Below are 21,335 nucleotides of genomic sequence, written 5' to 3' on the forward strand. Positions count from 1 at the left end.
AACCCTGCCTTTCTAGCTATCTGCCGGTTTAAAACAGTTCTCATCAGAAACTACAGAATGTCTTTAGTGCCTGCTGTTCACCTGTATCACCTGTTGATATTCCTGTCCCTCGGGAGAGATTTTATGCAGCTGGGGAAGCAGGCTAGATTCACATGAACTTGGCTGCTGTCTTGACTTGTTCACAGTGAGAGCTGAGCTGCATATTTGAAATTTACTCCATTTAAGAGGGGAATACTTCAACTAAGCAAGACCAAAAAAAACCCCAGAATAAAAAAGGCAAAGAAAAGCAGAGTTGGCCATACAGCTCAGCAGTTAAAGAAGCACTAAACTCTTCACAGTTATCCGTGAGTTTTCAAGGATTTCAAGTCTCAGCGTAGTCACTATTAGTGAATTAAAGATCTGAAAGGTTGTCCCAGTGAGCAGATGCTTTGATCCCTAAACACAGCTGACATTTCATATTTTTGAGTCGCTCTCCCCAGGTACTTTCATTTCATATGACTGGACTTTAGACTGATTTTCAACTACTCCTACAACACACCTGGAAATACCCTCCTATGTAATACTGTATGTAATATACACTACTTAGTGTGAGGAATTACATTTTATAACACATGCACAGGCATAAAAACCAACAAAAGAAACCAAAGACTCAAGTCAGAAAGCTAGCCTTCTTTTGACTCTGACTTTCTTGTGCTGCATTTCCTCTAGATTATGATACAGTTTAATTTTCATGGATGTCATCTGAAAATGAGAGCCGAAGTAATGTAGCTGAATTCTCTTTGTCACTGAATATATTCTGTATGTTAACTGGTAGTGCGATGCACTGAAGCATAGTCTTTAATTAAAGTGCCACAATACCACAGCTACAGTACGCGCATGGCGTAGGAACCCGGTGCTGGATGTAAAAATAGCTGTGCTGAAACATGTCATATCACTACACGATGTTACCAAGTCAGGGGAGACAATCTTACACTTGAAACCTGAAGTATTACTGAGCACTGATTTTCAGCAGGGGAAGCTGTGATCAAATCAATGCATGTATTCTTCTCCACAAATGAATAATGGTGTGAATGAGGACATATTAAACACCTACAGCGCACAAAGCTTTTCACACTGGTTATGAACCAAACACAAACAAACAGGCTGTGAACTCTCCAGAGCTCTCATTTTGTCTCCATGAAGTCCTGCCTGTTTGGATACAATGCACGGCATCCCCACAAACTTCCTGGTGCCAGCATGAGAAGGCACTGATTTCGGTCGGGAGCAAGCTGACCGCCCTTCTCTCTTCCTCTTTCCTACTCTTGAGGAAAATAAAACAAAACTACCCTGTACCTGTACCCCACAGTGAGTGAAGGCGGTATGAAAACCAGAGAGATGAAGACGCCTCTGCTGGCACCAGAGCCTGGGACCAGCTGATGCCACTTCCCTCTGCAGCCCTCCGCTGCAGGATGCGCTGGTGCTAACCGGACAGGTCCATTCCTCACCGGGGGAGGCAAATCTATCCATTCCAGGGCTGTGAAACCCTACCTACGCTTACTCAGCCAACACAGGGGCTTCAACAGAAACACAACCCAGAACTGACCACTGCCCTTATCCCATGGACAGACATCTGCCAAGCCAGGACAGCACCGCTCTGCTCTCTGAAGGAACCAGCACTCTCCAAATGCCCAAAGCACGCAGCCCCTTTGACTTGCTGGCACAGCTGACGCTGGCACTGCTTCATGGGGACCTCTGCAAAGGGTTCCCTTCAGGCTGGACACCAAAACCAGAATCAAACATCCACAGAAAAGCAGCAGCTGGGCTCCCCCTCTGCACAAGGCATGGCATTTGCACATCCTTGTTCCTTGCTACCGAGCAGGCACCACATCCTATGGCAGGGTGCTACACCACACCAGAGCCCCAGGCATGATTTTAATGTCCTGGCACGGTACAAACAGTTTAGGAGAAGAGGCTGTGTGGATTTGGCACAGGGCAGCATTGCAGGGAGGAGGCACTGGGAGCCATGCAGTGATGGTTCTCTGCCTGCTGGGAAATGCGTCAGGGAGGCACAAACACACAAAAGAGAGAGGAGATAGGAGATAGTTACCTAACATGACGAAGGGGATTCCCAGGAAGGTGGAATTGTATTTCCCACCAGTGAGATTGATGATCCCAGCTGCAGTCAGGGTGGCAAGGGTCACGGTCAGCAATCCCAGCAGGCCAAGCCAGGGTTTGCTGCGGACACAATCCTGCATGGAGCAGCAAAGAATGGCCAAGGTGACCACAAGGACCAAGCTTGTGATCAGGTAGCGTTCTGACACCCTGCTCGTCTTCTGGAAATCCTCCTTCAGCGAAGAAGAAGTGAAAGGATACATTTTGACTTTCCTGTTGGATTTCTGGAAAAGTTCAACAGTGTCACAAAAAATGGATTCCCATTTCTCTGCCACCATGTCATTCAAGGAGTTGATTGCCTGCAAGTAGTAGGTGAGCTGAATGGCTTCTGCAGACTTCACCCGGTCTTTGCTGTGCACAGTAACCCCACCAAGCTGATGCCCATTATACACTTCCCTGCCATCCTTTAAGTGAGTAATCGGATAAGTGATTGCAAAATTAGTTCGATTAGAAGAACGAGCAGCCTTTAATTCCTCCAGTACATGCACTATGTCGTCCACTATGCATGTCTTGTCATTGTTCAGGATACATATATGGGCAAACGTGTAATTGAAACCAGGTCTTTGAACTTGGATCCTGGTCACAGCAGAGTGCAACTACAAGGGAAAGAGAAATCACACACGTTATTCATCAGTTCATCTTGCACAGTAGCAGCCAGAACAACAGCGGCTCCTCACCTTGGTCCCTTTCCTATTTGATGTAAATAACAACAACAAAATTTCTGGTGACTGCAGTGTTAACAGCAGAATAATTGCAAAAAAAGGAAACATGCATTAAAACAGCAGTATTATTCCCCTACGCCCTTTGCCAGTAACTCGCATCCATGCCATGTGCATATGCCGTTTGGCCTCTCTAAAATAAACAAAACTCAAAAGGCCCAGACCTCCACTTTCAAGTGATCTGGGCGAACATAAAAGGGAGAACTACTGCCTGACAGTGTCTGGGGACACTGTTGTGCTCGGGTTTGCAGAATTACTCTCTCGACAGACAGACTTCAGGTAAAGGAGGAAGAAGAGCAACGTGACCAGGGGTGCCACCTGTGCAGGATGTGCAGGCAGCCTGGGGACTAGCACTCACTTGGAGTAAAGGGCCAACCACAGCTGCACGTCTTAAGTGCAAAGGCTGTCAGCATAGCAGGAATAAGATAGCTGGCAATAATTAATTTTTTCCTCTTTTCCCTTCCTTTTTTCCCCCATCACATCCTCAGCAAGTCTAAGAGTGGGAAGCAATGGCAGAGACTGCCACGGGTTTTCTCTTTCTCTCTCCGAGACGTTCTGTTAATCAGTAAAGCCGCCTAATTTTAGGGCCTGTGGGTTATTACTACTTATTGCTTGGTCTAGCAGATCTTAGTGCAGTCTCCTTTGTTAAGTTGTTTTGCATCTTCTGAAATTTGACATGCCTGAGTTCTGGCCCAATGTGCATTCAGTTATTTTTGACCATCAGAAAGTCAGAAGAATTACCCTCTCTTCCTGAAAAATCACAGAAAACTTTTGCAACTTTTTCTAAATCTGTTTTAGTCAACACATAAGAAGCAAGGAATTACCCTCTCTTCCTGAAAAATCACAGAAAACTTTTGCAACATTTTCTAAATCTGTTTTAGTCAACACATAAGAAGCAAGAAATCTAAAAGATGGAAAGGGAATAGCCCTAACAGGCTAGGGTTGCAGTATTTTTCAAAAGTAAAATACTGAGTTTGCCAGTGTTGGGAGCCTTAGCAAAGAGCAAGCTGGGTTTTTTGCACATTTTCCTTGCAAAACATGCAGGCCTCCCCCCCCCCCCCCCCCCCCGCCATCACCATTTAACTCCTTCTGTGCCGCCCTAGCTGTGTAGAGAGTACCAAGACCTTCTGTAAGGATGCTGCTGAGGCCAAGACTATGTTACCCAATGCCAGAAGCCTGAGCAGACTTTTCCTGCAGCTGTGATGTTCTTCACAGCAGGTAGCCACAGAGTTCAGGAAGGGGCTCCCTCTGCTATTTTCTAGGTGGCACAGGGGGTACCCAATATCCCAGAAGCTGGGTGTCCCTGCACACCACTCCGTACATGCTTTGTACATGGCTCAGTGAGGTACAGGATTCTCTCGAGGTGTGAGCAGGGAAAAAACAGAGGGGCCTGCACCTTTTGTGCTGCCTGGTCCCAATGAGCCTGTGGATGTGGCAGTCTGTGCAGCCTGGTCACTTGGGTGGCCAGGTCTGCTGCCACTGGGGGAGCAAATCACCCGATCTGCTTTGAGGAACTGCATGGATTTATCCTTTGGTCCCTTTTATACCAAGGGAAATGGTCATAGATGCATTGCAAAGGTGTGAGAAAAGCAGGGTTGATAAAAGAGAAGGAGAAGCCTCCTTCACCTGCAAAGCAGGAGAGCACAGCTCTTCCAGAAAGCCAAAGGCCCAAATTAATGATGACTCCCAACACCTTTTCTTAAAAGGGGGAATATTTATTTTCTGCCTTCACGTTTTGAAGCAACACACAGAGAACTGGCTATGGGGACACGATCCCTTTTTTTTTCTACTTGCATGTGCTGGTTTCTGCTGTAATTCAAACTGGGCAGGAGGCTCTTATGCCCAGTAAAGAGGCTGGGATCAGGTGATATTTAATGGAATTAGCTCCTTTCTGAAGACAAAACAGATTTAAGAAATAGAAGATAGGGTAGATGCCAGCAGCAGAGCTTATATACTTCTTTGGTGGCAATGGTGGCAATGGACAAAATGTCTAATAAACATGGCTAAAATCCCGCGTCTGTTGAAATTAAAGTCATAATGACTTCTGTGTGGTATTTCAGACCTATTTGCAGGAAAAACCCCACATTTATATGATACTATGAATATGACTGGTTTGTGATTACATTGCATAATTTGTGCTGGGTATAAATTTAGTTATGTTGCCTCCGTTCCTCAGGATGATATGACATCATATAGGCAAAGATTACAAAATTCCTATATTATCAACTTGTTCCTCCAGCAGCTTGGGGTTGTATTTTTCCACATTTGAGCATCTGAGTAGTTTTTATTTTTGATAGACCAACAGTTCAATATTGACATTAGAAAGATAGGTTTGAGAAATGAACTGAACTAACAAATCTTTTCACAGGACTGTGAGAACACAATACGTGGCTACGGTGAGAAGCAAAATTCTCTGTTGTGGTGGGAGAACAAATAAGTGTCTGTGCAACAGATCAGGGGCTTTTGCACAACTTTCTTCTAAAACAAAACAAATTAAAAGATTTGCAGGAATGTGCTAAAGGAATGAACCTGTACGGCGAATTCTTCTTTGCAGTTTGTGTCTGCAAAGCTCCACTTTGCAAGAGCTCTTACGGGGTACAAATTCAAATGTTTATCGCTACAGTTTGGGGAAAATGGCCTGATTTACTGAATCAAAGACAGATATTTGATTTTAAATTTTTTACAATTGCAGCTGTATGGTTTGCATTGACAACAGTTGTAAAATCAGATGCCATATAAAGAAGTGCAGCTGAGGACAATTAGGAGCAATAGAAGGAATCTCCTGCCTGTATTAGATTCACAATACAACTCATTCAGAGAGGATCCATCGAGTGACACAATGCAGGAGAAACTAAACTGTGATGCAACTTTTGCCAAACAACGTGTGTTGCTAATTTCCTACCCTGCCTCACTGCTGCATTTGCTTCCTTCTACACCTTAAGCACTTTCTTTTAATATTTAGGTTATAAAATAACTGCATCTGTCACAGCTGTTACTTCATCTTTAGCGAAAGGCTAGAAGCTAAATGTCATGCCTAAAACACTGATTTCTTCTTGGAAATGATCATTTCAGACTGAGGAGCCCATCCTGCAGTGGTGGCCCAGTGCTTCCTGCAATGCTGTGCTGGGCTGGGCCAGGCACCATGTGGGGGGACCTGCTCATCGCACCTCCCAGTGATGGGGTTTGGGAAAGAGAGGGGAGCAGGTAGGCAGCTCTGCGTCCTGGCACATCACAGCAGCCGAGCATGCCCCAGAGCTGGCTGCAAGCTCCAGCAGTTTAGAGCAGCTATGAGACATACTCCGAGCTTTGCCAGTGGCCACAACGTTTGGTCTTGAATTGGAGGCAAACAGCCAAAGAGGAGGAAAACCTGCCATTCCATCCATCCCAGCTAAGTATGCCCAGCACTGCCCCAGCGCACCCAAGGATTGTGGAAAGCCTGACTCAAGATTCATCCTTAAAAGAAACACAGCACTTCACCTGCACTTTGCTTTTTCAGACTAGATCCTAGAAAAAAACCCCTCTGATCCCTCAGCACAGGGCAGGGGTGCGCTGCAGAATGGCTGCAGGCTGTCTCTCCCCCTCTGCTTGCCCACTGTGGTGCACAGGCTGCCACCTCTTCCCTGCTGAGAGCTGCAGTCCCACAGCACCCTCCTCTCTGCTGCCATGCTGGGCACTCAACTGTGGCCACGCAGATTTTTCCAGTTGAATCCAGAGTGCAGACCCATTGTCCGAGGTCACTGACTTCCACAGAGAACAGAAGGTCCAAGAGCTTACAAGGGTATGTCCTACAAGTTTTCAAGGGATTACAGAGTCTGCAATTTGGCTTGCCTATGGTACACCAGGAGATCCCCCAGGAAACTTCAGTTTGTTAACAGGAGATAGTAAAGGCTGTTGTGCGTTGGGGACAACATTAGCAATATGCTAATGCATAATGCACGTTGTGCTCCTCGGTGCAGCAAATTTTAATAGGAAGTAACCATATTCTGAATAAACCTGGCACTAGTACTGGGACAAATGACTGACCACCAGATTCTCATTTATTCATCTGTTTTCTTACCCTAACCGTTCCCATTAGGAGAAAGGGAGATTTAAAGGAATAAAAAAAGCTGAATAAATGTTTTTTCTTGAGGGAGACATGCCCTGCTTGCTCGTCACTTACAGCTTTTTCAGCCAGCTAACAGTGCAAGGAACCAAAAAAGCAGTTTACTGCTGAGATGCCAGAGCACTGCAGCATGAGAACTGCACAGCATCACCTAAGCTCCCTTGCCATGGTGGCACACTGTCCCTGAAAGCGCTCAGGCACAAAGTAATAACTTCCACCTCTCCCTTTCATTGTTGTTTAAACAGCGACCATCACTTGCAATTCCCTTCTCCCTTCTGGAAATGCTGTTCATGTGTGTCCCACACCACTCCAGAGATTTCTAGAACAGCATTTTCTCTTCCTTCTGCCTTTAGTCATTTGCATTTTGTAACATCTTGGTCTTGATCTTTGTTTACTCTAAGTCCTGTGCTCACTGGGTTATTTATTTTAGACAGAGAGGAAAGATGGCTTCAACCGGGAGACAAATCCCTTTCTGCAAATACCTCCAGGTGAGGGCTGTACTGGTCTCATGCCTCCACACCAAGCCACGTTTCAGCCTGTGGCACAGCTGACAGATGAGAGGTGGTGAAATCACGCTGCCCTGCCGGCTGGTTTTGCCCGTGGGCTCAGGAGGCGATGCCAGGAAGCATGAAGCTAAAATCCTTTCACTTAACCCGGGCCTCAGAGAGCTGCGGCTGCAAAGCTTTCTTCAAGCTGTTTTTGGCTGCTGGGCCCCCTACCTCTGCCATCAGCACTGGAAGGCTGGTGCTGGGAGCCAGAGCCCCCGGTAGGCTCTGTTTGGCTGCCTTCGATGGCCAAGCCCCCACACCGGGCTCTACGAGACAGCTCTTCCCCGTACAGAGCTTGGCACAACTTTCAGCAGTGGCAGCAAAGCTGAACCTGAAGGCGAAGGTGTTGTGCTTAGAGATGTATATTCAGGATAGAAAGGAAAGCTTGGTTTTGTTTTTAAGTCCATGCAAAAAACACACGGAGCTACAAACAGGGGTGAAGAAAACCTCCAGCCCCTTTGCTTTGTTGGGAAGTCCTATCTTCAATTCAAAAGAGAGCAGGTATTACTAAAATTTTGTCAATTTAATCAGGTAACAAAAAAGTCTGCAGCCTCCCTGTGAAGTAAACAGATCCCATCCCAGCAGGGAGGGGTTAGAAACTGCTGATTCATTTGCAAAATGGTCCAATCGCAGTAAGACCATGTTACATAACCTGCTACCCCCATCAAAACTACGGGCAAAGGGGATGAGGCACGAGGACCCAGCGACGGCCACTGGTGTCCCACACAGGTCTCGCCATGCTGGCGGCACAGCTTTGCTCCCCAGGAAACTCCATCGTGACAGCGCCAGCAACATGCAACGGGACGCTGCAGTCTTGCCAAGCTCCTATTCCCAGCTCATGGAAAGCCATCCTGACTACTGTGGGAGCTGGATCAGAGTCAAAGCCACCATTTTTAATATTAAGGGTGTGTACAGCTACCTCCTGCTTATCATATATGCATATATATATATATATATATATACACATATATATGTATACACACCACAACAATACGCTTGGGTTTGGTGCTGAGCACACCGGGACATCACTCATTGTAAGGACTTGACTGTGCTTTGTTGCTTCACATACAGTTGAATGGCTAACTAGACAAAGCTAGCTAGATACACAGATAGCCTCCTGTACTGCGAGTGATCTGGCATGTTTTAGACATGTTTTACTCACAGGAGTTAGAACTTTGCAACTACTACTTTTTTTGTTGTTGTTGCTATTATTTGACTCTATTTAGTCTTTCAGTCTACATCTGATGGTCCAAATTCAAAATGGGCTTCACTCTAGACAGTGTTGCCAACTCTTACAATTTTTTTTACTGTCATTTTCACCAAGTCAGGTTTTTCTCTGAGCCCTGGAGCCTGAAGTATTAGGATTTTTTTTTTTTTAATCTCAGTTTTCAATACAGAAAAAAAAGAAATGTCTGATCTCATGGTTACGGAGAAAACCCTGAGAAGGCTCAAAAATAAACCGAAGAATGAACTCATTATATATTACTGCTTAAAATCTCATAACTGTTTTGTGTTCAAGACTGAAAAACTAGAAAGCAGGATGAAGACAATGATTTTAAATATAGGCTTCATTTTCATATGAGGCTGGTTTACTCTCTTGGTAATTTTTACAGGTAACTTGTGCCAAGGAAAATGAAGAGGAGAAAAAGCCTTTAATGGATAGCTATAAATTTCTCCACTTTTTCTATGATTTCAGTAATCTCTGGCATTTCATATCTTTGCAGAGTGCTTTTTTATTCACTTCAAGAGACAGCCTCAGTCAAAATGTAAAAGGGTTATGAGAGGGAAAAGACTTGCACAGCTCCCAGCTTAATCCATGAAAGAAAACACTGTGGGCTCTGCAGACATGGGCAGAATTAAATTATTAAGAGTGTATTTTCACTGGAAGAAGGTGCAGAGTGGGAATGCAAGGGAGCCCCTGCGTGGGTTTGTGCCCTGCTGCCAGCCTGACACCGTGGGTCCAGGGCAGAGGTTCTAAGGGGGCTGCTGCACAGCAGCCTCCTGACCCAACCAGTCTGGCTGAGAGATGAGGGTGTGCGCACAGCTGATGGAGGAAGCCAACACGTCCCAACGGCTCAGGATAAACATCAGAAGTTGCAGCTGGAGAGTGCACAGCGAGGACTGCTCCGGGTAGCTGGGCTCTTTTTCTAGAGGTCCTACAATCAGGTTTCCTGAAGAGACGCTAAGATATGAATTATGCAAGCTATGTATTTTTGCAACTAATTTTTTCAGCTGTCTAAACCGTGGTGAAATATATTTTCTCCAAACAATTTTCATGTAAATAAAGTCTAAAAATTGTTCAAACTACAAGTCATCAACTGAAGGACAACTAGTAGTGCTCAAAGTGGCAGATGTGTGTGCATTTTTACATTTCCATCTGTCTTCGTAGCTACAAAAAATGGCCAGATCCGATTTTCTTTTTCTAACCTGAAGTGGAGATGCTTTTGTAATCAATACTGTCTTAATTCTCAAATCACCCTGGTAATTCTGCCTGAATTTGTCCCACTGAGAGAAGCCCACTCTGGTTTTTGGTCTGATGCTTCCAGAGGACAGGATGCCTGAACAACAGAAACCCCTCTGCACAGCGTGGTGTGTAACTACGACAGATTTTTCATGGTGGGAAAAAAAAAATGAAAACTTTGCTCCTGCGGCTGATCTTGCATCAGCTGTACCACTGATGGCTTTCTTCATGTGCCCCAGACCTCTCCATGAACACCCCTCCACCCCTACAATGCTTCCCAGGGGGCTGGGCACATGGTACAAGCTTTTTCCAAGGGCTCCTCCAGCAGAAGTTTGATGAACAGTCCCTTTCTCGCTGCAGGGAAAACCTCGGTAGCTGCAAGTTCACAGCCCACTGCGTTAATTAACAACTCGGGTACTCATTCTCCCTTCCAACAGGACAGAGGGGATTGTCCTGCTGTAAACCCCAACTTAAAAGCAGCTCCAAGTCACAGCTTTCAGGAAGCCCAAACGTGGTTTCTGGGGAGCCTTGGCAGCTCTCCTCAAGCTTCACGACACTGCCTGGGGCACCAGTGGCCTGGGCTCGGTGGCTGGGATGCAGAGGTCCCCAGCCTCTGATGCCTGCCCTGCCCTGCCCGCCTGCTGCGCTTTCCCAGAGGGTCACCTGGAGGCGTGCCACTCTCCGCCGCACATGTCCAGCCATGCATTGAGAAAATCTGTCCCCCGTGCGCTCTATTTGTTAGATGGGAGGTGAGGTCTGACCTTGCAAGGCAGGAAAGGCGATGCAATGCAGGGCTCAGGGTGCTCTGGGCATGGGCTACCTGGCTGGCTGCAGCTTGGGGTGCAGGGGAGCATCACTCCAGGGCATGAGGCAGGAGGGAGAGTGGAGGGGCCCTGTCCTGGCCAGGCTGGTGCTGCTGGAGCAGGGCAGGGGGGCAGCAGGGACCGGAGGGATGGCATCGTCCTCTCAGGCATGGGTAACTTCAGGACTTCTGCTCCAGCCGCTGACTGGTGCCTGTGGGAGAGATCAAACCCTCCGGCCCGCAGGAACCATGCCGAGGAGCTGCTGCTGCTGACACCAGGAGCTCAAGGGGGTGTCTGCACATGCTTCCACGCTGTCCTTGCAGCATGCTGTTTATCTTCTCTCTTCCCTGGCTGTGCCCAGATCTTACCTGCGTATCTTAATTCTCATCTGTTTTCGCATAAGATACATTTTAGCCCTGCAGCATTGTGCTGCTATGACAACAGGCTTGCACTTCTGCTGCTTTCACACCCTTGTTTTTCTTGTATTAGGACTCTTCCCCTCATCTTACAGCCTTCCTCTAAAGACATGACTTCATCCTTTTTTTTTTGTTGTTGGCAGAATTCACTGTTTGTTCTGTTGACTGTTTCCCTAGAAGTGTTTTTAGTGCCACAGCTACCTAGAGAAGGTAGAGACCTACTATATCGATTGCTAGATCCACAGCTGACTGCCTGTGACCAGGCATTCAGAAGTAGTCAAAGTTTTAAAATAAAGGGTACCTTACGTTAGCCAGGATCGCGACAGACCCAGCTTTCGGCTCTGCTGAACAACCAGAACCCTCTTCCACTGGCTTTGAAAATAATGGCTTGTGTGCCATGTTTGTACAGCAATGCAATTGGAAATACCACAGACACGGGAACATATATACGGTTGTTTCCTCCACCAGTTTACTTACGCATAGGAACTAAGTGAGGAAATCTGGAAAGACCATAGACAGAACATCCAGGGCGTACAGAGTCAAAATAAAACCCCAACAAATATGAGGTCTACAAAATTTTGAAGTTAAACTGTTCTGTTCTGCCGTAATCAAAAGTTACGCAGTTCTTAAATAAACCTGTCCTTTAAACAGAAATACCTAATTTTACTATTTGCTTGCATGTTCAAATAGATACTTAATCAGTTATCTAGATCTACTAATGACCAGTTTACATGAGAAGGGTGATGTATAAGCACTGCCTGAAAATGTGTAGTTAGGAGAGGTTTCTTTAAAAAAAAATAAACCCTCATCTACAGATTTTCATAAAGGCAAACGGCAAATACAATCCCCTTCAGTAAGGCATGTTAACATTTCAATCCCTTTTCATCTTTACATCTTGTCATCTTAAGTGGAGTTTTTGCCAAAAAAATATTAGTACTGTGTTATTGTTATAAACACAATAACGTAAACGGAAGAGAGGATATTCTTCTGCAAAAAAATGAAAGCTTCCATTTAGAAAAAAAAAAAAAAGTCTTTTGTAGTATAGCGCAGTTAACTCACTTTAAGTATGGAGGAATGAAGAGGCTCAAAAGGATGGGTGTCTCAAATTCCGGCTAAAATCACCAGTATATTCTCTAGGGTTCAAAAATCTGGCTAGGTCTGTATTTCCAGTCAGTGTGTATGCCTTCAACCTATGAAGTTTCTAGTTGCACGTGGAAATACCAACACGAAATGGTAGGGGGCTGCTCTAACACTATTTTTAGGTGGGACTCTAGGCTTAGACAATTTCTACAGACTCTATATAATCATTGAACTTCTGCATGCTGGTCCGTACCAGATACCCAATTATTTTTGTTTCTCCAAGCACTTGGAAATGCAGGGGTAAAAGCACACTTTCTTCAGTTAGGTGTTCTGACTTCCTACCTCTCTCTCAAAAGGGTGAAATCCTGACGAAGAAAGGTCCTACACACCAACAGCACGGGATGCCAGTGCCCTGTGCTCAGCTAAACAGCATGTACAGCTGCGAGTAAAATTTCATTATTGCCCTCCCACAGCATCTCAACCTCAGGATGCACCTCTTGCATATCCAGGACTTCACCGAGGCTTGTTCTTGGATCATCTATTCAAGGCCAGTGATTCAGTATATGCTTAGGTTTCTCGCTTTCTTCTGCAAGTGACTGTGCCAGCTGGAAACACAACATCGGGATGGCAGGCCTAGAATGGTTTAGGCATTTATGGGGAGTTATGAGAACTATGGATGGAGATTTATACAAAAGCAAAAAAAATTAAAAAAATAAAGGGGGTACTCGGTATCATCTCCAAGTCAAAACTATTATATAAAGCAGCAACACGTCTCCCTGCTGATGAGCAGGAGAAATGTGTGGAACAGCTTGTACATTCAGCAAGACCTGCCACTGCTGTGTGAGCAGCCAGTGTTGCGCTGGCAGATGCATGCTGTCAGCGGGGGGTCCGAGAGCAGCTCCTGCTCTGGGAGTTCCACTCGCGATCTGGGCCCGAGACAGTCGTGAGGCTGAGCCCTTCCCTGAATCTCCTCCCAGTCAGCCAAGAGGGTATCGTGCAGTAGCGTTAACAGCAACTTTCTCGGGCTGGTAATGTGCCCACAGGGAACTGCACAAGCTAACCAGAGTATTTTAGAGATGCCACTAAAGAAGTTATTCCATTAACTGACTAATTGATTAGGATGCTAGAGTGATTAACTTTTGACGGTACCAGCTATGTTTCAATTTCAACTGCTCAGACCCCAAAACTCTGTATCCCTTTACTAGGGGGACAATAATGGAAGCTGACTTCTCCCTCTGCTGCAGCCAGAGGAATCTCCTTCGCTTGCCATGTGACTAGGGTAGCTGTAGCTGTTCAAGCAAGGCTCGTTGCCTTCCCTCCTTGGCTGATAAGGTGGGATACTGCAGGTAAGGAAATGGAGAAAAGGTGCTGCAAGAGCAGCTGGCACCTGCCTGGGACAACCATCCTTCCGGGTCTCCCACCCTCCTGCCAGTGGGTGGAGGTGCAGCAACAACCATGCGCAAGGAGCCAGTGTCCGACCCGACGCCTCTTCTAAAGCAAAACCTCTCCCTTGGGGAGGTCATCCTTCTCTAGAAAAGATAAGCCAGTGCTGCTGTATCAGCTCCCGGGCCTGACGGTGCCTACATGGCAGCATTTTCAGGGAAGTAGGTGGGATGACTCCACAGTTTCACCCAGGACGCTTATTTACAAGCGCCGAGTTGGTGGGCTCTCGACTGGGGCTGGGGCTGCCTTTGCTCCCTTCTCCCCTTCATGCAACTGCACGTATGTAAGAAAACCTCGATGGCCACCTTGTCTTTTCTCCTTCCCTTGGTGAGCCCTGTTGACACAAACTGATGTAGCCCTGCATCACCACAGCTGCAACAATACTGGGAGCCAGGAGCCCTCCCTCCTGTTCTGCTGCGCTTTGACCCACACGGCCATCCACAGGGCTGGATAGGCAGCTGCCTGAGCCTAGCTCTGCCCACAAACAGAAAAATAATTAGGACAAAGGACATAATCTAGTCCACACAAGACATACTGGAATGAATTAGGTAAGTAAAGAGCTGGAAATAATGCATCAAATATGCCTGACAATGTCACATTAACAGTAAGAGTACACAGTTGAATGTAGTCGTGTCCATTATCTCACTAAATGAAAAATAATCATTTTGTTAGTAAATTCTGTTTATTAAAAATGAGGTAGTGTTAAATACTGACAGAACTTTCTAAGTTATAGCTGTTTCGCTGATGCGATAAATCTTCTGCAGAAGTTTGGTTGCGGAAAGATTCTGAGTGCCATTTATTTGTGTGCCACTATGCTATTGATAAAACTACAGATCTCTACAGAAAGCAGAACAGAGAAAAAATCCATTATCCATTATTATCCTATGACCGAGTAAATGTGCACATAGTGGATGCGAATGCAATTCATGTTACAAGAAAATGAAGGAATGAAAATCATCTCTCTGGAGTTTTCTCATTTGCCAGTAACATTCCTGTTACTGTACTTAGTGAGTCGATGCTCATTAAATCTGTTTGCTCATTACCGTTGGGTAGTATGTCAACAGAAAAAAAAAAAGAAAAAAGAAAAAAGGAAAACATAAAATACTGAGTGGCTCTGTACTATAGTTCTGTATGTGCCTACAGTGGAACTAAACCATAAATAAATCCACTGTAACAGTTATTTCCTTGTTCAGTAAAGAGTGAGGTCTCCCCAAAGTCTCTTACAATAGGTATCTGCATCTATTTTTTCATTTTAGAAGAGACACTCCCTGAAGCGCTTAGAAAGAATTAACATTGGCTTTTGTACGGGCTGACAGTCTGACATTCGGTGGGGGGTGGGGGTGGGGGAGCAATGCTGAGTCTCCAGTGTTTCCACAAGGCAACAGCAAAAACGTGCAGGGCTGAGCTAGCCACACGTCTGGTGATCTGCAAATGTCCCTTTCCTTTTTCATGGGTGAACCTGACCCTCTTAACGCACAGGTTTTGCGTCTGCCCTCCCTGTTTATCCTGCCAAGATTGTCTGAAACTACTGGGGTGTAAACTAGAGTACCAGCTCCCACAAATGTACATTTCCGACATGTTATGACATATAGTACGGTGAGATGTCCTGTCAGTGACTCACACGCTCCGTGCCGCTCAAGTGACAGGGAAAGGCGCTGCCCGCCCTAACTTGAACCGCCAGCACAGGCTACACCATGCCTGCAACCTAGAGCCGAGCTGGATCTCTCTTCACCCATGAAACCAGCATTTTCCGTGGCGGTGGGTTGGGAGTGGAGGGGGGAAAAAACCACTACCCGCTAAAAATAATCAGCAGAGTTATGTCACTTGCCTTCATGAGCAGCGAGAGAGAGGCTGTGTGTTCTGTGCCACCCCTCTCCAGGCAGAAGTGCAGCCCTGACACAGCAGCAGCCCCCCAAAAGCATTCTCGGCAGCTTGGCACCTAACTGTTTTTGAAGTTTGAGTTTACCAAAGCCCGAGTCGCCTTAACTCGGGAGCACGGCTGCAAGGCGAGTACGGCGGCGCCGAAAAATCGTTTCAGCGCGCAGCCTGCCCTTCTCGCTTGCCCAAAGCAGACAGAAACCAAGACAGGGGAGAAAGAAAAGGATTAAAAAGAAGCGGGGAAGGCAGCGGAGCCCGCGGCGCTGGCAGGGAGCGCGGTGCCGGCTCCCCGCGGCGGGCAGGCATCCCAACTGTTGCAGGGAGGTGACCGGGGAGCTGCGGTGGCAGCGCCGGCGGCGGGCAGGCAGAGGCCGGCGCGCACGGGCGGGTCCGGGCGGGCGGGCAGGTGCGGGGACCGGGCTCGGGGCGGGATGCGGGCCGCCGGGCCAGGCGGGGTGGCGGCGCCCGGGGCCGGGGACCCGCCGCGGTTACCTTGAGGATGAGATCGGTGTGGTGCTGGTCCAGCATGTTGGCCTTGCGGAAGGAGGTGATGATCACCCTGCCGTACCTCCCCGGCGTCTGCAGGTCGGAGTAGAGCCGGTGCTTGGAGCGGTTCACCGGGAAAAGGCTGTCCACCAGGTTCCTCTCGATCTTGGCCAGGCTGTGCGTGGGGGCCAGGAGGTGCTCCACGCTCTCCTCCACCTGGTAGCGGCTGAAGCTGGCGCCCAGCAGGATGGAGATGAGCACGGGCGCCGAGGCGAAGAACACCGGGTGGCTGGCGACGAAGTGGCCGAGCCGGGAGAAGGACGTCCCCAGCCCCCTGTGCAAGACCTGCCGCAACATCCTAGTGCGGAGGGCGCGCAGGAGGGCGAGCGCCGCGCCGGGGCCCCCGCAGCTCCCCCACGGCCCCCGCAAGACCATGGGGCAGCCCCGCCGGGCGCCGCCTCCCCCCCGGCCGCGGCTGCGGGGGGCCGGGGGCCGCCGCCGCGCCTGTGCGTGTGTGTGCGGTGTGTGTGCGCGCCCGCCCGCCCGTGTGCGTGCGCGGGGCGGCTCGGGCGCCCGTCCTCCCGCAACGCCGCCGTGCCCGAGAGGAGTTTCCCGGCGCCTCGTTGCCCGACTTGCAAACCCGCCGCCCCTCGCCGCGGCCGCGGAGCGGCGGCGCGGACCGCCGGGGGGGGGGGGGGGGGGGGGGGGGGGCAGCCCCGCCGCCGCCGCCGCGGCCCCACCGCCCCTCGCCGCGGGAAGGGGAAGGGGCAGGCGTCGCTCGCCGCTCCCCGCCCCCGCCGCGGAGTTTGCGCGGGAGCGGGGGTGCCCGCAGACTGCTGACTAATCCCCCAGCCGCGGCAGGCGGGGCGGGCGCGGAAAGCCCTCCGCGGCGCCCCCGCCGCCGCCGCCGCCCTCCGCCCAGGGGCGCGGGGGCCACGCCGGGCGGCGCCTAGCACGGGGCGGCGGGGCGCAGCGCGGCGCCTCCCGCCGGGGCCGCCCCGCGGGCCGCGCTCGGGACGCCGCGGCGCGCCCCGCCCCGCCCCGCCCGGCTGCCGGCCGGCCCCGCCTGCCGCCGGGACGGGCGGGTAGCGCAGGCTGCCCGCGGCCCCGACGGGCGGGCGGGCGGCGGCGGGGGGCTCGGAGCCGCCGCCTCTCGCGGAGGGGGACGCGGGTGTGCTTCGTGCGGGGGGGGCTCGGCTCGGGGGCCGCAGCCAGAAAGGTCTGAGCGCACCCCCCGGCGGCGGGGCGGGCCGCGTCCTGGGGGTGCCCGACGGCGCGCCCCGCGCTCCCGCCGCGCAGCGGACCGCGGCGGCGGCGCCGCCAGCGCGGCACAGCCCGCCGGCCCCGCGCGGCCCGAGTGGGCATGTGCGGCGCCTGCACATGCCCACTAGGGAAGCCGGGCGCCGGCGGCGGGGGTGCCCCTGCCCGCCTCGCCGGCCCCGGCCGCGGCAGCGCCCGGCGTGGGGAGCCCCGGCCGCTCGCCGGCCCCGCCGCCGCTGCCGGCCCCCCGCCGGGGGAGCGCGCTGCCGCTGTCCTCGCCGCCGGCCGGGGGCCGCCCCGGAGGCGTGTGGCCGAGCGCGCTGCCCACCTGTGCGCAGGTACGGCCCGGCCCCGCCGGCGCCCGTCGCCGTGGAACAGCCGGCGGTTACAGAGGCGAGCGGAAATGGCCGTGTGGGCGCGCCGGCTGAGGCTGCGGCGTAGTGGGGCGCCCCGGTTCCTGCTGCTGGCAGCGGGCCCTGCCCGGTTGGCATTGGGAGCCCGGCTACTGCCCAGGCCGGTGGTTTTACAAATCGGCGAAAAGGAAGTTTCTGTTTGACAGCGGTTACACGTGTTGCCGCATGAAACAGCGGCAGCGCCCTGTTTGGGTTATTGATGGACTGGCTGACAGTCATCCTCCCTTTTGCATTTCAGTGGTGTCTGACCTAAGCTAATGTTTTGTCACGGACGCTTCATGCACAAACCCTCCCTGACATCACTCCCATCTCCTCACTTGCAGCGAGGTCACACAGCTTGAATGCTAAACTCTTTTTTCCATGTCTCACGGCTTTGAATGTGGCGAGCGAGCGAATGGCTTGATCAAGCAGTGCTGAGTTACTGCCAGCAAGGTCCTCGTGTCCCCTGGTGCTTCTGGGTGCTGAGCCCAAGCCCAGGAACGCTGCGGGAGTTGCTGTGCCCGCCGTCCGGGGAGTGCCCAGCCGAGGGGCGCGGGGTTTGTGGCACAGTTGTGCCCCGGTTCCACCCCCACAGAGGTGACCCCCCACTGCTCTTGTTGGCCCTACATCAGTTTAAGTATTTGATTTGAATATAACTCAAAGAAAACCCCGAAGATGGAGATGGAAGCGGAAGCAGAGGCACGGGAGAGGATCGGGCCTAGGAGCCCAGGCCTCTCACCCCCCAGCCCAGTGCTCGCCCCGTGCTGCCCGGTGCCGGCAGGGCACAGCCCGCAGCACGGCTCCGTCTCATTAGTGTGTATGGAGGGGAAATGCTGGGATGTGCCTAGTGCTTTGTGACATTAGCAACAAGTAAAGGGCTTTTGTCATTGCTGCTGACAGTATCATCTGTGCTGGTATTTTCATTTTTTTTTTTTTGGTCTTCATTAAAAGTATTTTATCGTTATTAAAAATGAAGGGGATTATTAATTATTTCAGTAACTATCCAGTAGCTGATTCGCAGTTCCCCGGGGCACCTCAGGAAAACTAGTTTGAGTGCCTGACATCCAGCCCAGTTCTCAGCACGTTAATGGGTAAGCTACAGGCTGACTCCAGGAAGAATATATCCATTTTGCGGGGGCAGAGAAGAAAACCGATGTACCGGCATTTCTGCTGGATGTTCCTCTGTCTTCCCAGACCGGGGCCTGTTTTATGGCTTGTTGTAACCAGCATCGGACTGCACTGTTAGCTGCAGTGGAAATGATGTCTTTCCAAAGGTAGTCGTGGGGTTTCACCCCACCAAGTTCTGCCTCCCCTTGGCCCAGGGAATTGCCCTGCCTTTGACAGTGGGGTTGCCCGTAGGGGTGGGACATACAGGGGTGGGATGTGAGGCAGTTTGACACGTGCTGTTGGAAACACAGCTCAGCTGTGTGTGCTGTAACCGCACTGAGTGAGAATGTTCTAACGCCATGAGCGTGTCCTGTGGGTGTTACCAAACCGGAGGGGAAACTTTCTCCTTACTCCTGACTCTGCAGGCAGTGAAGTCACCTTGTTACTGACCGTCAGCGCTCTGGTACTCCAAAAATTGGCATCAAAATATGTTCTGTGTGATATGGTTGTCGGGAGTGGAGCAGCTCGAGGCCTCCCACCAGTACTCTGTGAACAGCAGAGCATGGCTGAGCTCTCACCTCTCTTCTAGGGGAAAGCTCCAGTAACTGGAGCTCTTGCTGTTAGCACGTGCCTGGCAGTGCACATTGGCCTCCTAAGCATTAACCAGCTCTGCCTCTCTTGTGGAGGAAATGGAAGGGTAGGATTTCTATCACATAGATGTGCTGCTCTGCTACAGCTCCGAATGGTGCTTTACAAAATAGATAATGATGTCTCATTGCTCTAGAGAGTTTCCAAACTAAATTAAGAAGAGAACGATGGGAAGAGATGACCATACAATGAGGTGCAGATGCTGGGAGGAGGGATACTGAGGGGGAGGACAATACAATTATGTCCTTTCAAAGCAAATGCCTCAGGGCAGCTACTTTTGGGGACAGAGTGTAAGAGGGAGATGAGGAAGACGTGACTCATAAAGACAGCATCTGCACAGGGTTCAAGTCTGCTCGGCACTGTGAAACATTTGTTGACTCTCAGACCTGTGCAAAGAGACTGTCTCGACCCATGCTCAGGACCTCTCAAGGCCAAACAGGCCCGGTGGCATAGCATGAGGCCATGCTGTCATTCCTGGGGTCTGCAAAGCCTGGGTGGGTCATGCACCCCACAGCCTGCGCCACAGGGCTTTAGCTCTTTGTGAGCACGAGCAGGATGCCTTGAACATCCAGAAACAAGCATCTCCCTATGCATTTGCTCGAATTTTGTTACAGTAATGAATTTTAAAGCTACTGTGAAAGGAAGAAGTGGACAAGGTTTTATTTAAAATAACCTCTTCCTCCTACCTCCTTAAAAGGGGTCCAATGAAAGAAAAAGCTGAGAGAAGTGATAGGAGGAGGGGATTCCTAATGAGTAACCTCAGATGAGTGAAGAGGGCCTAGGGGAAAGAAAAGGTGGCAGGAGCAGCTGGGATGGCTGTGGGAGGTATGCAGAGAATCAGGATTTTGCCTTGTTTAGTTAGGCATGAGGAACCAGAGAAGATATTTTAGGAGTGTGTGCAGGGGATTTAGTGCTGCAAATGTGGAATGATTTTTGCAACAGAGCACTGAGCAATGTGATGCAGGTTCCAGCTGGAGCTTGGAGAGAATGAGGTTACCCACAGTGAGGAGATGGGTAACAAAGACCTTCTTTTTTTAAAGGGAACTGTAAAAAAAAAAATTCAAGGAGAGTTTAATAATTATGGCTAGATTCTTAAGGGATGCAAAACATTTTTCACTTAATTTCTCTGTGTTATGCTCATCTATACCTGCTGAAAGTCTGGCTGGTGATGTGCAAAGACACTGTGCTTTGTGCCAAGAGATCAAAACAACATGTAGCCAGCCCAGGATGGCTGGGGAGTGCGGTAGCTCTTATTGAATCACCCGAATGAGCTCTGCTCTGTATTTCTTGGCCTTACATCTGGGACCTGGGCCAATGCCAATTAAATTGGTGAGGGCACAGACAAGGTTAATGATGAAGTTAATCTCCCATTGCTGATTGGTGAATGAACCTCACAACTTGTAGCTTTTGTCCATTTTCAGTTAGCAGAAAAGTGAAGCAGGAGGAGGCCTCCTCCTTATTTCGAGCCTGTGTCCCATCCCAGTAGGAAGATTACCCAAAAGTATCACTCCTTTCACTGATACATGCAACACTTCTACAAGGATGGCAATTTTCTTGTACTGAAAAGGGCTTCCTGGAAGCAACCGTTGGAAATTGTAAGCCAGTCTCTGTGCAGTTAATAGTTTATATTTAAACAATGAAACTGTTCACTTTTCTCTTTTTGCCTCCTCAGTCCCACCTTCTTTCGGATGACACCGAAGAGTGGGGCATCATGAACACGAACAGCATGGTCACAGTTTGAGAACCCCAAAACTGAGGTGATTTTTTAAACTCTGCCACCAGAGAAAGCAGAAACAAAATAGAGGATAAAAGCAGTATTTTTAGTATGTGTGATCTCTCTC

At 49.8% G+C, this 21,335-nt stretch overlaps 1 protein-coding gene across 1 annotated transcript in view; it reads right to left on the reverse strand.

Moving 5' to 3' along the window:
- PTCHD1 (patched domain containing 1) overlaps positions 1-17,073 on the reverse strand; it is a 35,561-nt gene extending 18,488 nt beyond the window's left edge. The window contains exons 1-2 of the mRNA XM_055702938.1: positions 16,094-17,073; positions 2,087-2,747 (exon numbers count right to left, since the gene is read on the reverse strand). Coding sequence (XP_055558913.1) covers positions 2,087-2,747; positions 16,094-16,522 — 1,090 coding nt within the window. The 5' untranslated portion in view covers positions 16,523-17,073. The remainder of the gene's footprint in view (positions 1-2,086; positions 2,748-16,093) is intronic.
- Positions 17,074-21,335: the final 4,262 nt, after the last annotated feature.

The sequence above is a fragment of the Falco cherrug genome, chromosome 2, assembly GCF_023634085.1.
Source record: "Falco cherrug isolate bFalChe1 chromosome 2, bFalChe1.pri, whole genome shotgun sequence".
Lineage (NCBI taxonomy): Eukaryota > Metazoa > Chordata > Aves > Falconiformes > Falconidae > Falco > Falco cherrug.